General features: G+C 38.8%; 1 protein-coding gene across 1 annotated transcript in view; it reads left to right on the top strand.

Annotated features, from left to right (window-relative positions):
• Nucleotides 1-17,122, top strand: part of FCHO2 (FCH and mu domain containing endocytic adaptor 2) — a 123,888-nt gene that overhangs the window by 53,343 nt on the left and 53,423 nt on the right. The window contains exon 9 of the mRNA XM_006062110.4: nt 16,294-16,338. Coding sequence (XP_006062172.1) covers nt 16,294-16,338 — 45 coding nt within the window. The remainder of the gene's footprint in view (nt 1-16,293; nt 16,339-17,122) is intronic.

The raw sequence follows: 17,122 nt of genomic DNA, 5'->3' as shown, positions 1-17,122 counted from the left end.
AGAATTGAACTGCTTAAGTTTACATATGTAGAAAGAATGAGAATGCTGAGATATGTAACTATAGAGAAGTGTGAAACCCTAAAATTTATTGTAAAGATTGGATGGTTGGATGGCATCACCAACTGGATGGACATGAGTTTGAGTAAACTCCGGGAGTTGGTGATGGAGAGGCAGGCCTGGCGTGCTGCAGTCCATGGGGTCGCAAAGAGTCGGACACGACTGAGTGACTGAACTGAACTGAAGATGAGTTATGAGAGGTAAAAACAAAGAATTTTTATATAGATCATTTAGAAATATTGATAGAATAAAAGCAAATGTGTATTGGCTGAATGAAAATGCCTTAGAACTGAGTGAGGCTGGTAGATTGCATCATTATCAGTATCCTTTTTGTGACACTATTTTGTAGTTTTGCAAAATGTTATTTCAGGAAACTGGGCCAAGTGTACAGGGAATCTTGTTGTATTTCTTTCCTTTTTCCTTTTTTATGCTGCTGCAGAGTCACTTCAGTTGTATCCGACTCTGTGCGACCCCATAGACAGAAGCTCATCAGGCTGCGCCGTCCCTGGGATTCTCCAGGCAAGAACACTGGAGTGGGGTGCCATTTCCTTCTCCAATGCATGAAAGTGAAAAGTGAAAGTGAAGTCGCTCGGTCATTCCTTTTTTATAAAACTGTGTAAATCTACAGTTACCTCATTAAGTTCAGTTACTTTCTTATCTGTGGTATAGCACAGTACTTAACCCTGTAGTTTGTGATCTCGACTTTACTACTAGTGAGATGTAAGCCTCAAAGTCTTCATCTATAAAGTGAGGATAATAATAGTACCTACCTCATGGGGTTTTGTGAGGTTCACCGGAGATAATGTAACATTTATTGAGTACTTAGTGTTATTTTCCCCAAATTAATACATACTCGATTAATAGATAGGTACTATGGGATATTGCTTATTTATAAATTTAAATGTATTTGCCTCAAGATATACAAAGACATGTAGCAAATTTCTGTGACTAACTGGTAAGAGGGAGGCCAAGATTGGTGATGACATGGGCTTTCCTAGAATTACTTAACCCAGAATTAGGTGACAGTTTTAGGATGACTGTTGACATCATGTATATAGGTGACTGATTTTCAAGATAAATGATCCTAGAACTAATTTAGGGGAAAGAAAAGGCGTGATTGGGGGTGGAATGGAAAGGTTGAATACTACTTCTCTAGTTGACTTGCTGTGGGCGACAAGGTACAGCTCTTTCATACATATTTGCACTATCTGTGGGCACTAGAGGGAGCTCATTTCAGTAATGGAAATTTTGTATGTCTCAGAAAATAAGGCATGTGATTGTAAGAAATTACTGGATTTAAAGAATTTTGTTTTGTAAGAAATACACTTCCTTCAATTGTGTATACTAGGGCTTCCCTGGGAGCTCAGCGGTAAAGAATCTGCCTGCTGTGCAGGAGATGAGGGTTTGATTCCTGGGTCGGGAGGATCCCCTCAAGTAGAAAATGGCAACCCACTGCAGTATTCTTGCTTGGGAAATCCCATGGACAGAGGAGCTTGGCAAACTGTGGTCCAGGGGGTTGCAGAGTCAAAACACACACACACACACACACACACACACACACACACACACACACTCTGTATCTCTCTCTCTCTCTCTCTCTCTCTCACACACACACACACACACACAGACGCACACTGCTGGTAACGTTTTTTTCTCTTTTGTAAGGGCTCCCTCTGGTGGATGAGTTCTTCTGTAAACTGGTTTTAGTCCGATGGGACACAATTTTAAAAGAAAGCAAGAGGCCAACTTCTTTAGAAACTTTGCATAAACTGAAAGTTAACCTATTTGTCTTACACTGAAAAATGAGTATTTTTTTCTGTACTCAGTTATCTGTTGAAAGATGTAACCTCTAGCTCTATGTCTCCAATTTTCCTGTGTAAATCACACTTTGAGAGCATTAAATTTTCTCACTATTCATTGAGACTATTTTATATATAACATAAATATACATATATAATAATGTATATTTAGTAAATATATATTCCATTCAGTTCAGTCACTCAGTCGTGTCCAACTCTTTGCTACCCCATGGACTGCAGCACACCAGGCCTCCCTGTCCGTCACCAACTCCCGGAGTTTACTCAAATTCATGTCCATTGAATCAGTGATGTCATCCAACCATCTCATCCTCTGTCGTCCCCTTCTCTTCCCACCTTCAGTCTTTCCTAGCCTCAGGTTCTTTTCCAGTGAGCCAGTTCTTCACATCAGGTGGCCAGAGTATTGGAGTTTCAGCTTCAACATCAGTCCTCCTAATGAATGTTCAGGACTGATTTCCTTTAGGATGAAAGGAAAGGAGAAAAGGAAAGATATACCCATTTAAATGCAGAATTCCAAAAAATAGCAAGGAGAGAAAAGAATGCCTTCCTCCGGGATCAGTGCAAAGAAATAGAGGAAAACAATAGAATGGGAAAGACTAGAGATCTCTTCAAGAAAATTGGAGATACCAAGGGAACATTTCATGCAAAGATGGGCTCAATAAAGGGTAGAAATGGTATGGACCTAATAGAAGCAGAAGATATTAAGAAGAGGTGGCAAGAATACACAAAAGAACTATTCAAAAAAGATCTTCACGACCCAGATAATCACAGTGGCGTGATCACTCACCTAGAGCCTGACATCCTGGAATGTGAAGTCAAGTGGGCCTTAGAAAGCATCACTACGAACAAAGCTAGTGAAGGTGATGGAATTCCAGTTGAGCTATTCCAAATCCTGAAAGATGATGCTGTGAAAGTGCTGCACTCAATATGCCAGCAAATTTGGAAAACTCAGCAGTGGCCACAGGACTGGAAAAGGTCAGTTTTCCTTCCAATCCCAAAGAAAGGCAATGCCAAAAAATGCTCAAACTACTGCACAATTGCACTCATCTCACACGCTAGTAAAGTAATGCTCAAAATTCTCCAAGCCAGGCTTCAGCAATATGTGAACCGTGAACTTCCTGATGTTCAAGCTGGTTTTAGAAAAGGCAGAGGAACCAGATATCAAATTGCCAACATTGGTTGGATTATCGAAAAAGCAAGAGAGTTTCAGAAAAACATCTATTTCTGCTTTATTGACTATGCCAAAGCCTTTGATTGTGTGGATCACAACAAACATATATATTAAGATTAAATATAAATATACATATATAAAAATAAATATATTTTATAATATGTAGTATCATTTTTGTCGATACTTTTTTATTGAGTTATAATTGACAAATACCATTGTATTAGCTTTAAGGTATGCAACATAATGATAAATGTATATATTGCAAATGATTGCCAGAGTAAGTTGGGTTAACATCTATTCCCACACATAGTTAAATTGTTTTTCTTGTGATAAGAACTTTTAAGGACTACAGTTGGCCCTCTCTGTCTGAGGATTCCACATCCATGGACACGGAGGGCTGACTGCGTTAGGCCATATAAGGGACTTGAGCATCTTCAGAATTTGGTATCTGCAGGGATCCTAGAACCAGTCGCCTTCAGATACTGAGGGATGACTGTACTCTCTCAGCGGCTTTCAAATACATAATATGTTGTGCATTATGTCTGTAGGCTTATTTTGTCCTATAACTGGAAGTTTGTATGTTTTGACCACTTTTACCCATTTTACCCAGTGGGTTTCCCCCTCACCAAATCTGTATCTGTCAGTTCAGTTTTATTTTTTAGGTTCCACATGTAAGTGAGATCATAGAGTATTTGTCTTTCTCTGACTTATTTAACTTAGCATAATGCCCTCAGGTTCCATCTGTGTTGTCACAGAGACAGGATTTTCTTCTTTTTATGGCTGACTATTTTGTGTGTGTAGATATATGTGTGTGTGTGTGTGTGTGTGTGTAGATATATATATATTTTTTTTCTTGATCCATTCATCTGTCAGTAGAGACTTAGGTTTGTTTCCATGTCTTTGCTCTTATAAATAGTGCCACACTGAACATGGGGCTTCCCTGGTAGCTCAGATGGTAAAGAAACCGCCTGCAACGTGGAAGACCTGGGTTGGAAAGATCCCCCAGAAAAGGGCATGGCAATCCGCTCCAGTACTCTTGCCTGGAGAATCCCCATGAACAGAGGAGCCTGGTGGGCTACAGTCCATGGGGTCGCAAAGAGTCGGACACAACCGAGTGACTAAGCACATACATACACTGAACATGAGAGTGCAGCCTTTTTTTTTTCCGGTAGTGATTTAATTGTCTTCTGATAAATATGGAGAAGTGGAATTGCTAGATCATATAGTAAGTAGTTCTATTTTTAATTTTTTGAGGAACTTCCATACTGTTTTTGTCATTACTTTTTAAATGTTGTACTGCCTGGCTTTTCCGGAATTTGAGTTACTCTAAGCAGATGCTTTGGATGTCAAAGCACTGTGTCTGAAAGAATCGTGAATAAACAGGTGTTTTCTAATTGTAAATGGCTTACTATGTTCTAATGACATTGTCCTAGTATTTCTACTCATCCTCATATATTTTAGTTGCAGCTAAAATTAAGATTAAAATCTGTATTTTTAAAATTTCCTGTTTTACAGTCATTCTGCTAATTTCACTCTGTGCTATTTATAATTCATAAAATCTAAGCAAGTTTCCATTTATAAGAAACAAAAGGATAGATAACTTAAATAAAAAGTTGGTAAACCGGTGTCTAATATGTTTAAATAAAAGATTTTGTTGCAAAGCTTATCTATATATTCATTATATAATAATATAGGTTTATGGCTTCCATCTGAGGACATCCAGAGAGAAGGAAATGGCAACCCACTCCAGTATTCTTGCCTGGAGAATCCCAGGGACAGAGGAGCCTGGTGGGCTGCCCTCTATGGGGTCACACAGAGCTGGACACGACTGAAGCAACTTAGCAGCAGCAGCAGAGACTATATATTGTGTTTACAGTTACAAATAGAAAAACCCCCAGAAAGGTAGACATAAAATAAAACCAGCCACCAAGAAAAAAGGAAAAATGAGATTCTTGTAGTCAGATCACCTAAATGTGTAATTGATTAGTTTAGATATTTAGAATTTTTCAGCTTCTAATTTTAGGTATATTATTTTAAATATAGGGTATAGATAATAGAATATTATTTTAAATATAGTTGGAAAAAAATCTAGTGATCATCTTTCTAGGCTCCTCAATGATTTGGAGTAATGCCAAACCTATAAATTGAACCTTCTTCCACAAAGTTTTTTTTTTTTTTTTTTAATTTGGAGAAGCATTGAAACCCTTTTGTAGAAAGCAAAATTAAAATTAGCTGATAAAACCAGAGACCCACAAACCACACCAGATTTGCTGTGATTACTTCATTTTTCTAATTGATAGTAAATGGGAATGATCAGAGAAAGAGAAAAGAATGGATGATGATTAGTGAAGAGGATAATAAGATTTGCACAAATCAGAGAGTGAAAGAGGAGAACTTCCAGAAAAGCTTTGCTTTGTGCAGGAGTACACCTCTACCTCTGGATAGGGCAATGGCAGCCCACTCCAGTACTCTCGCCTGGAAAATCCCATGGACGGAGGAGCCTGGTAGGCTATGGTGCCCTACCTACCTAGGACAGAGGCAGAGGAGTCTGCCCTGTGGGATGCGTGTGCCTCCTGATAATGATTATCTCCTGAGCCAGATTTAGCTTTGCCTCTTATTTTGAGGCCCACAAAGAATGAATGTGGGGTGGGGAGAACATGTATTTTGTGATACATAAAATTATAAAATTCAGGTGTTGGTGTCCATGAAAGTTTTTTGAAACCAGTCACACTTGTCTGCTGTGACCCATGTCTTGTCTGCTCTCACACTATGGTAGCCAAGGTCACTAGTTGTGACAGACTTTATGACCCACAATGTCTAAAACACTTATTATCTTGACTTTTTATAGAAAATCTTTGCCCAGCTTTGGAGAATGTACTTTTTTATGTAGATAGTAGCAAGCTTGATAATACATTAGAATTGTGTTACTTATAACAATACTATTTTTTTTTTTTCTAAAAGTTGATTCTGCTGTTCTTGGATTCAGAAATCATTTAATTTCATACCTTGCACCAACTACATCTGTGGTCATATCACAGCACAGTAACTGATCATCATCATAATAATCCTGAATTGTGATTAAAGATTAAAAAGATTAAACTGTTTTGAGCAGACTTTAAGGAAAACTTAGTTCTTTAATTTGAAGTAACCATTAAAAATATTCACTGTATGTGCGTGCTCAGTTGCGCCCAGCTCTTCGTGACCCCATGGACTGTAGCCTGCCAGGCTCTTCTGTCCATGGAATTCTTCAGACAAGAATACTGGAATGGGTAACCATTCCTTTTCCAGTTGATCTTCCCAACCCAGGGATTGAACCCAGGTCTCCTGCATTGCAGGGAGGTTCTTTACTGTCTGAGCCACCAGGGAGGCCTATTCAATGTATAAACACTGATCCAAAAAAAGTAAAAAAAGAAAAACAAAACTAAAGGAAGCTCGGTACAGTTTTTACATGTGCATCAGAATAAAGACAGGGTTTTAGTTCCTTTTACAGTATGTAAAAGAAGTTAAATCAACTTGACCTTAAAAGGAAGTTTATGGAAAAGAAACTGAGGTACCCCAAGGATTCAAAATCAGGAATATAGCCAGGCTACAGAAGGAAACCCAAACCAGTAGAAATACTAGGTATTATTTTTCCTTTACTAAGTCTCTGCATTCTGCTGCCTTTTTTTTTTCTTTGCAGAATGGCTTTCTTTGCTTCTCCGGGTACATTATGTAAGGTGATCTCTTAGTAAATTCTAGATATTTTCGCTTGTCCTTTAATTGCATCCATAGCTCAGAATTAACCCAGGTTTTTGTGCTTTTTCTTGACCAGCAAGAACCTGGTCTAGGTAATCTTGGGTTGGGGTGATCTTCTTTCTAGTTAAGTCAGTTCTCATTAGGTATCACTAGTAGCTGCTGTTCTACTTGTGAACAATGGGAAATTCCCAGAGAAGAGAGATTATAGCAAGCAGAGTGTTAATTCCTAAAGGTTTTATTAGGATCCCAGAAAGTGAAAACATGACTCAGTCGAGGGGATGGAAGCAATGTCAGATTTTGGACATAGGGGGAGATTATATTTCAGTGCCAAGATGCTGTGTTGGAGAACTTGGCGAAAATTTAGGTTTTACAGTGACTGAAATTCTGTGGTTAAAACCTGTTCTTTTTATTTGAGACCAAGGTTCCTAAATTAGCTTCATCACTGCTTCTCAAGCCTTGGCTACCTGTGAGAATCATTTGTTGAAAATATTTTCCTTTTCCTTTTTATTTCTCTCTCTTTAAAAAAATGTACAGACATTGTACTATCCCAGAAATTTTGATGTCATTGGTGAAGGGTGGGTCCTTGGTAACACTATATTTTAAAACTTACTCGATTCCAACATGCAGCCATTGTTGAGAAATTGTAGCATTACATCCCTGGATGCTTGTCATAAATGCAGACGCTCAAGCCCTACCCAAGACCTACTGAATTAGAATCTATATTTTAGTAAGATTGGTGGGCAGTTTGTGGTGCTTCCCTGGTGTCTCTGGTTCAGTGGTCAAGAATCCACCTGCCCATGCAGAAGCCACAGGAGAAGTGAGTTCAGTCCCTAGGTTGGGCATATCACTTGGAGAAGGAAATGACAACCCACTCTATTATTCTTGCCAGGATACTCATGTGGACAGAGGAGCTTGGTGGGTACAGTCTATGGAGTCCCTAAAGATTAAATGACTGAGCATGTACACAGGCAGTTTGTTTGTGCAGTAAAATGGGAGAAACACCGTCTAGACTTACTGAATATCTGACAGTGGACCCAGGGAATCCTTGGGACTATCATTCTCAAAGTGTGATCCTAGGACCTACTGCATCACCTGGGAATTTGTTTAAAATGCAAATTCCTGAGCACCAACCTAGATCTTCTGTAGAGAACACTCTGCAGATACGCCCCAACAATTTGTGGTTTAACAAGCCCTCCTAATGCTTCTAATACAGGAAGCATTGCATTAGGAGAGTCAGAGGCAACTAGGACTTGGATTGAGGGAATTGTCTCTATAAACCTTTATTAAAAGAAATACTCCTGAAATGAAGTAGTATTGATGTTGCAACTTTATTTTCTAGTGGTTTAGCAGGTGGGAAAAAAAATGTGTCTCTGAGTATGTGTAGAATAGTTCAGTCACTCATTCGTGTCCAACTCTGTGACCCCATGGACTGCAGCATGCTAGGTTTCCCTGTCCATCACCAACACCCGGAGCTTGCTCAAACGCAGGTCCATCGAGTTGGTGATGCCATCCAATGATCATCCTCTGCCTCCCCTTCTCCTCCTCTCCTATGAGTCAGTTCTTCGCATCAGGTGGCCAAAATATTGGAGTTTCAGCTTCTGCATCAGTTCTTCCAATGAATATTCAGGGTTGATTTCTGTTAGGATTGACTGGTTTGATCTCCTTGCTGTCCAAGGGACTCTCTAGAGTCTTCTCCAACACCACAGTTCAAAAGCATCAATTCTTTGGTGCTCAGCTTTCTTTATAGTCCAACTCTCACATCCATACATGACTACTGGAAAAGCCATAGCTTTGACTAGATGGACCTTTGTCGGTAAAGTAATGTCTCTGCTTTTTAATATCTTTCTAGGTTGGTCATAGCTTTACTTCCAAGGAGCAAGTATCTTTTAATTTCATGGCTGCAGTCACCATCTGCAGTGATTTTGGAGCCCAAGAAAATAAAGTCTCACTGTTTCCATTGTTTCCCCATCTATTTGCCATGAAGTGATGGGATGATGGGACTGGATACCATGATCTTAGTTTTCTGAATGTTGAGCTTTAAGACAACTTTTTCACTCTCTTTCACTTTCATCAAGAGGCTCTTTAGTTCCTCTTCACTTTCTGCCCTAAGGGTGGTGTCATCTGCATATCTGAGGTTATTGATATTTCTCCTGGAAATCTTGATTCCAGCTTGTGCTTCCTCCAGCCTGGCATTTCTCATGATGTACTCTGCATAGAAGTTAAATAAGCATGGTGACAATATACAGCCTTGACATACTCCTTTCCCAATTTTGAACCAGTCTGTTCCACGTCTGGTTCTAACTGTTGCTTCTTGACCTGCGTACAGATTTCTAAGGAGGCAGGTAAGGTGGTCTGTTTTTCCCATCTCTCTAAGAATTTTCCACAGTTTGTTGTAATCCACATGGTCCAAGGCTTTGGCGTTGTCAATAAAGCAGAAGTAGATGTTTTTTTGGAACTCTCTTGCTTTTCTGATGATCCAGCAGATGTTGTCAATTTGATCTGGTTCCTCTGCCTTTTCTAAATCCAGCTTGATCATCTGGAAGTTCACAGTTCATGTACTGTTGAAGCCTGGCTTGGAGAATTTTAAGCATTACTTTGCTAGTGTGTGAGATGAGTGCAATTGTATGGTAGTTTGAGCATTCTTTGGCATTGCCTTTCTTTGGGATTGGAATGAGAACTGACCTTTTCCAGTCCTGTGGTCACTGCTGAGTTTTCCAAATTTGCTGGCATATTGAGTGCAACACTTTAAGAACATCATCTTTTAGGATTTGTACCCCCACTAGTTTTGTTTGTAGTAATGCTTCCTAAGACCCACTTGATTTTGCACTCCAGGATGTCTGGTTCTAGATGAGTGATCATACCATCATGATTATCTGGGTCATGAAGATCTTTTTTGTATAGTTCTGTGTATTTTTGCCACCTTGTCTTAATATCTTCTGCTTCTGTAGGCCCATACCGTTTCTGTCCTTTATTGTGCCCATCTTTGCATGAACTGTTCCCTTGGTATCTCTGATTTTCTTGAAGAGATTTCTACTCTTTCCTATTCTGTTGTTTTCCTCTATTTCTTTGCATTGATCACTGAGGAAGGCTTTTATATCTCTCCTTGCTGTTCATTGGAAGTCTGCATTCAGATAGTATATCTTTCCTTTTCTCTTTTGCCCTTAGCTTCTCTTCTTTGCTCAGGCGTTTGTAAGGCCTCCCCAGACAGCCATTTTGGCTTTTTGCATTTCTTTTTCCTGGGGATGGTCTTGCTCACTGCGTCCTGTGCACTGTCATGGCGTCTCCGTCCGTAGTTCACCAGGCGCTCTGCCACAGCTAATGCCTTGGTCTGTTTGTCACTTTCACTGTATAATCATAAGGGATTTGATTCAGGTGATACCTCAGTAGTCGAGTGGTTTTCCCTGCTTTTCTTCAATTTAAGTCTGAATTTTGCAATAAGGAGTTCATGAGTGGAGCCATAGTCAGCTCCCAGTCTTGTTTTTACTGACTCGATATAGCTCCATCTTTGGCTGCAAAGAATAGAATCAATCTGATTTCAGTGTTGACCATCTGGTGATGTCCATGTGTAGAGTCTTCTCTTGTGTTGTTGGAAGAGGGTGTTTTCTATGACCAGTGTGTTCTCTTTGCAAAACTCTGTTAGCCATTGCCCTGCTTGCTTCATTTTGTACTCCAAGGCCAAATTTGCCTGTTACTCCAGGTATCTCTTGACTTCCTACCTTTGCATTCTAGTCCCCTGTGATGTTGCTGCTGCTAAGTCACTTCAGTCATGTCCAACTCTGTGGGACCCCATGTACTGCAGCCTACCAGGCTCCTCCATCCATGGCATTTTCCAGGCAAGAGTACTGGAGTGGGGTGCCATTGCCTTCTCCGCCCCTATGATGAAAAGGCCACTGTTTTTGGTGTTAGTTCTAGAAGGTCTGTAAGTCTTCATAGAACCATTCTTCTTCAGCATTAGTGGTTGGGGCATAGACCTGGATTACTATGATATTGAATGGTTTGTCTTAGAAACAAACAGAGATCATTCTGTCATTTTTGAGATTGCACCCAAGTACTGCATTTTAGACTATTGTTGAGATGAGGGCTACTCCATCTCTTCTAAGGGATTGTTGCCTGTAGTAGTAGATACAATAGTCATCTGAGTTAAATTCACCCATTCCAATCCATTTTAATTTGCTGATTACTAAAATGTTGACGTTCACTCTTGCCATCTCCTGTTTGACCACTTCCTATTTACCTTGATTCATGGACCTAACATTCCAGATTCCTATGCAGTATTGCTCTTGACAGCATAAGACCTTGCTTCCATCACCAGCCACATCCACAACTGGAAGTTGTTTTTGCTTTGGCTCTATCTCTTCATTCTTTCTGGAGTTGTTTCTCCACTGATCTCCAGTAGTATATTGGGCACCTACCAGCCTGGGGAGTTCCTCTTTCAGTGTCCTATCTTTTTGCCTTTTCATGGGGTTCTGAAGGCAAGAATACTGAAGTTGTTTCTCGTTCCCTTCTCCAGTGGACCACGTTTTGTCAGAACTCTCCACCGTGACCCGTCCATCTTGGGTGGCCCTACACGGCATGGCTCATAGTTTCATTGAGTTAGACAAGGCTGTGGTCCATGTGTTCCATTTGATTAGCTTTCTGTGATAGTGGTTTTCATTCTGTCTGCCCTCTGATGGCTAAGGATAAGAGGCTTATGGAAGCTCCTGATGGGAGAGACTGACTATAGGGGAAACTGGGTCTTGTTCTGATAGACAGGGCCATGCTCAGTAAATCTTTAATCCAATTTTCCATTGATTGGCAGGGCTGTGTTCCCTCCCTGTTGTTTGAGCTAAGGCCAAACTATGGTGGGGGTAGTGAAGATAGTGGTGACCTCCTTCGAAAGGACTTGTGCACACACTGTTGTATTCAGTGCCCCTGACCCTGCAGCAGACCCCTGTCGATCCACCTCCACCAGAGACTCCTGGACACTCCCAGGAAGTCTGGGTCAGTCTCGTGTGGGGACACTTTTCCTTTCTCCTGTTTCCTGCTGTGCACAAGGTTTTGTTTGTGCCCCCCAAGAGTCTGTTTCCCCAGTCCTGTGTAAGTTCTGTAATCAAATCCCACTGGCCTCCAAAGTCAAATTCCCTGAGGGTTCTAAGTCCCTTTGCTAGCTCCTTAGATTGGGAAATCTGTTGTGTGTCCTAGAACTGTATAAGCAGTGTGAGAATTTCTTTGGTATAATTGTTCTGCAGTTTGTGGGTCATCTGCTCAGCAGCTCTGTGTTGGGGCTATTGGTGGCCTCCTCCAAGAGGGCTTATGCCACATACTGGGTGACCCAGATCTGCTGCACGCATAGCCCCTGCCCCCATGGCAGGCCACTGCTGATCCGTGCCTCCTCAGGAAACACGCAGACATTCAAAGGCAGGTCTGTCTCACTCTCTTTGGGGTCTCTGGGTCCTGGTGCACACAAGGTTTTGTTTGAGCCCTCCAAGCATCTCTGGTGGGTATGGGGTTTGATTCTAAATGCAGTTTCGCTCCTCCTCCCATCTTGCTGTGGCTTCTCCTTTGCCCTTGGACATGGGGTATCTTTTTTGTATGGGATCCAGCATTCTCCTGTCGATGGTTGTTCAGTAGCAAGTTGCAATTTTGGAGTTCTCATAGGAGAAGATGAGCACACATCCTTCTAGTCTGCCATATGTGTAGATAAGAGAAAGAGGAAGGAAATACGGCAAAAGGTATTATCACCCCTCCATATCATTCATAAAAATGATAAGACCTAGGTTTAAAAAAGGTAAGTAACTAGTCCAGGATAACTAGCCAACAAGCAAGTGGCAAAACCAGGACCTGAACCTCCATGTCCTTTGCGTACCACTGCAAGCTAGAGTTTGGTGCTCTTTTTCTGTTAGCTTTCCTGGTTCAGCATCTGAGACACGTAGGAATGTGGCTGTGTTGCGGTCCACAGGCCCGAGAGCAAGCTTGAAAATGTCACTGACTCCCATTGTTTACGAGCCCTCCCCCGACTTTGCCTCTTTCTCCCTCCCTCTCTTCCTCATCTCTCCCTCATTCTCATCATTTTTTGTTAAACTTTGAGGTCTGGGCATATTTGTATGTTTTAATTTGGCTTCTAAATAGAACCAGTGATCTGTGGTTTTAGTTGAGTATATGCAGTAAATACTTGATTTAGGTTGCCCAAACCTATTTGATTTGGGGGGCCAGTTTATAACTAGACAAAATTGTTAATTTTGTTGATGGCTTGAGATTTAGAATTGATTCCAAAACAATGGAAACTATTAATTAAATGTTTCACATTTTTTTAATACTCTACCTCATTCCACAAAATACATGTAGTGATTAAAGATTAGTGTTAAATACATTCTTTCCTCCTGTAACATTTCTTAAAAGTTTTGCTCCAGATTAGATTTGGATGAATTGTTTAGGTTATTGACTTTTTCTCTTGCTAGCAACAATTTATTCCTACCTGATGATTAAAGCATCATATATAAGAATTGTTTGGTTTTGGATCATTGGCCCTCTTTGAGGTCTGCCTTCAATTTCTACTGCATTTAATTGAACTCTTGATGGCATTTTTAGATAATGTATAGAAGAGCAGGGTTCAGGATGGGGAACACATGTATACCTGTGGTGGATTCATTTTGATATCTGGCAAATCTAATACAGTTATGTAAAGTTTAAAAATAAAATAAAATTTAAAAAAAAAAAAAAAGAGCATCAGGAGGCAGAGCCAAAATGGTCTTATTTGCTTTTATACAAACTAAATTGCCCTTGTGGTCCAGCATAAAATCTAAGTACTAAGAGCAGTTATTTATTTTGACAACAGAATTAATTGAGCCTAAAACAATTGAAATTCCAGTTGTAGCAACTATTCTTTGACTCTCACTCTGGCTTTGGTACTGTCAAAAAAAGTAACTTGTCTTATGATTAAATAGCAGAATGATGGGCAGTGGACTGCATTTGGGAGAGATGCTGAATAAACTTTCTACTTGTGAAACGGTTCAGAAGTGACATGCTACAAGGGGGGTCAGAATGTGCATTGATATCCAGCTGAGCTGTCAACTGGCACTGAGCCAGGCACGCAAAGCTTTACCATGTGAAGCAGCATGTGGAGCGTATGCCATTTGAAAGAGAAAATCTTTTTCATGCATGATTTAATGGTTTTTTTAAGGGCATATATTTAGTTTTATTGTTCCAGAAACTGTTAGTATTTCTGTTTTAATAGAAAAGATTATATGTGGATGGAAGTCAATTAATTTTTTTAAATATATAGTTTATAATTTGAAAGGATTTGACATCTGACATTTCAGAAATGTCATTTTGAATAGCTTATTTTTATTTGATATTTTTTCTGTTTCAGATAGATTTTAAGAAGATTATGTTTAAAAAAGATAAAGGGAAAAATAATCAAGATATGTCTAGGTAAAATGTGAGAAAAAAATGTAGAATTTTGTTTGGAAGGATTGATGTTAATAGGGATAAGGAATGTCTTACTATTTTCACATATTTGAAGACATCCAAAGATCTTAAAAGAATATATACTGTATTTGTTCAGGTGATGTTTTAAAAGGTTTTCTAGATACTGTTTTTTAAAATTGTAAATAATGCAATTTGGTATTGCTGTTTTGTTTTGTTCCCTAGAAAAAGCTCATAGCTTGAGTATTATAGATTCTGTAAATAGTTACTGGGCACAAATGATGTGCTTGTAATAGAAAAATTTTGGATTAACTATGTTTCTGGTTGTCCTTTTTTTTTTTTTTGGACTGGTGGTTATAGTCTCTCAAGCTTTATTAGGAAGTGATAAAATTAATAATACATAATAAACGGCTGGTGATTTAGGCAGAGATTTTTCATTCTTCATAATTCTTGAACAGCAAAAGATGGCTGTTTATCAGATGCACATACTACTGAAATTCCTTACCTTTACTAGTCTTTCAGTTCTCATCTCTCTGTAAACTCTTAGTGTAGGCCTTTAAAGGATTCTAAGACCAAGCTCATTACCCTTTCATTTAATGAATTTTTAAGCTTCCAGATTTACAGAGTGAACCTGAAGTCCTTGAAATTTTAATTGGGCCATTTTCTGACTCTTAAGAATTTTTTGGATGGAAGTAGTGAATGTATTTTTTTCGTTTTAGCCAAATGATGTTTATTATAAGAATGCCCCAGTAGGGAAGGTATTGCTAATTAATTAATTAAGACCTTGTTTATCATCACATTTATGACTTTTATTCTGCCTATCACTAAATGTTAATCTTCTCTATTTGAATAGAAACTGGAACTGAGGAAGTAAATCTTTGACTTAGAGGTAAAAAGAAGGACATTTTAGCCAATATTTTTAGATGCTCCTACTTGTAGAGAAATTTTCCTTGTTCGTTAGTGGTTTTCTTTCATAATGGAATGACCTATAAGAACTCTGATCGTGAATTTGGACGTAGTTACAGTTAAGCTTAACATATCAGAAGGATCAGTAGTGAAATCTGTTATGTACTCTTTACTTCAAGCTCTATTTAAAAATCTCTTGATGTAGCAGATTGTACCAATTACCATTAATAAATTAAAAATGATTTCACAAAAAAACTTGACTTGCATAAATTTGTATATTACAGAACAGGGCTAAAGCGACAATTTAGTGGAACGTAAAATTTTAGTTTGATAATTTGTTTTATGTATATTTCAATAGAAAAACAATTCCTACTGTTCACTACTTTATTTACTGTCTAAATAATTTGGTATTTTACATATATGAAAGATACCACATTTTATGGCATTTAAGGTTAGTCTCAGCAGACCTGTCATTTCAGGGCTCTTTTAATTGTTTTTCAGCTGGTTTCCATTTTGTTTTTGTCCCCTTCTCTGCAGTCTATCTCTGGTACCAATGCTGAATTAATTTTATATAAGACCACTTTCAGGAAGGTGTATGTGTATCTCTTTCTCACATGAAAGCTCTTCCCATTGCCTGCAAACTAGAGTTTAAATTCTTTGACCTGCTATATGGATAGATCTGGGTTTTGACTTTAGCCCTCTTAGCTAGTATGTAATTAATTCACTTACTTATTTAGCAGATACTCATGGAAGACATCATTTGCTGGGGCACAGTGGTGAACTGAACAAGCAAGGTCCCGGGCTTCCATTCTAGGAGTGTTTGCTGTCTTGGCCCCTTGGTCTTACCACCAGCACAACCAAGGATTCAGCAACTGCCTCTTACTGTTGTTTCTCTCAACTGTACATACAACAGGCTCCCAACTACTTGTTAGATCTCTGTGCTCCAAGTTGTGTGGCATCATATATAAAGGGTTTGCAGTAAACTGTGGTCATAATAATGGGCCAGTCACAGTTTTTTTTCCAGTAACACTGAACATGCTTGCTATTTGATTTTTAAATTATTGCTGATATTTTAATTAGCATCAGGTAACCCTGAAACATTTCAGAATCATTAAAAAGATGTAATGGGATCCCATCTGATTGTTTTCTGTCACTTTTTTTTTTAACCAGTACTCGTCCATGTAATAACATTTTTCTTTTTAGGCCTTATTGAATTTGAAGAATGTGACCCTGCTAGTGTGGTTGAAGGTAAGTTGACTAGTTGTAATGTGTGGCAGCTAGCTGATAGCTTCTGTTTACTGAATAGAGAGGCTGCTGCCCATTGGTGTTGGCATGTCTGTGGAGTGATGTAAAAAATCTGAATGTGGTTTAAAGGCTTGCCGTATTAATGTTTGCTTTATAAGTAATAAGTTTGCCCGAAGGATACTAATGTGTTAGAATATATATTTTTTAAAAGATTAAATATAACATGTATTTGTTTTTAGATAAACATTGAGAATGTTTTCTCCATTGATATCCTTCTTTAAACATTCTAATGTTATAAATATGAAACATCACTACATACTGATGTATACTGCTTATTCTACAATGGGTAGCATTTCAGTAATTAATAAGGTTATGCATTAATGCTAATGTGACTGTCATTCAAAATAGGTGATGATTTGAGTTGGAGAAAGGGTCCACAACACTTCCTATTTAAATTTATGTTTTTTATAGTATGAAACTCAAGAGATACCTGCAGTTTTTGTTGTAGGTTTTTGTGTGTGTGTGTGTGTGTGTGTGTGTTGTGTTTTACGTATCACTTTGTGAGCTGCTAGAAATAATTTGCAAGCAGTCTTTGATTTTTTTCCAAGACCTGTATAAGAGTTTAGAGAAACAGTTTGCTATTGTGTAAGGTTATTACTTCAGCAGTCAAGGAGCTCTAGGGCCTAGACTTTTTATAGTTACTAGCTGTTTGATTAAGAGCAGTAATTATTTTAAGTTCTCTGTAATCTTTAAAAATTCCTCAAAAGCTGAAAAGAATTTAAAGAGT

The sequence above is a fragment of the Bubalus bubalis genome, chromosome 19 (assembly GCF_019923935.1).
Source record: "Bubalus bubalis isolate 160015118507 breed Murrah chromosome 19, NDDB_SH_1, whole genome shotgun sequence".
Classification (NCBI taxonomy): domain Eukaryota; kingdom Metazoa; phylum Chordata; class Mammalia; order Artiodactyla; family Bovidae; genus Bubalus; species Bubalus bubalis.
Note: the sequence above shows the minus strand (reverse complement) of the source record. Positions and strands in the feature narration are given on the sequence as shown.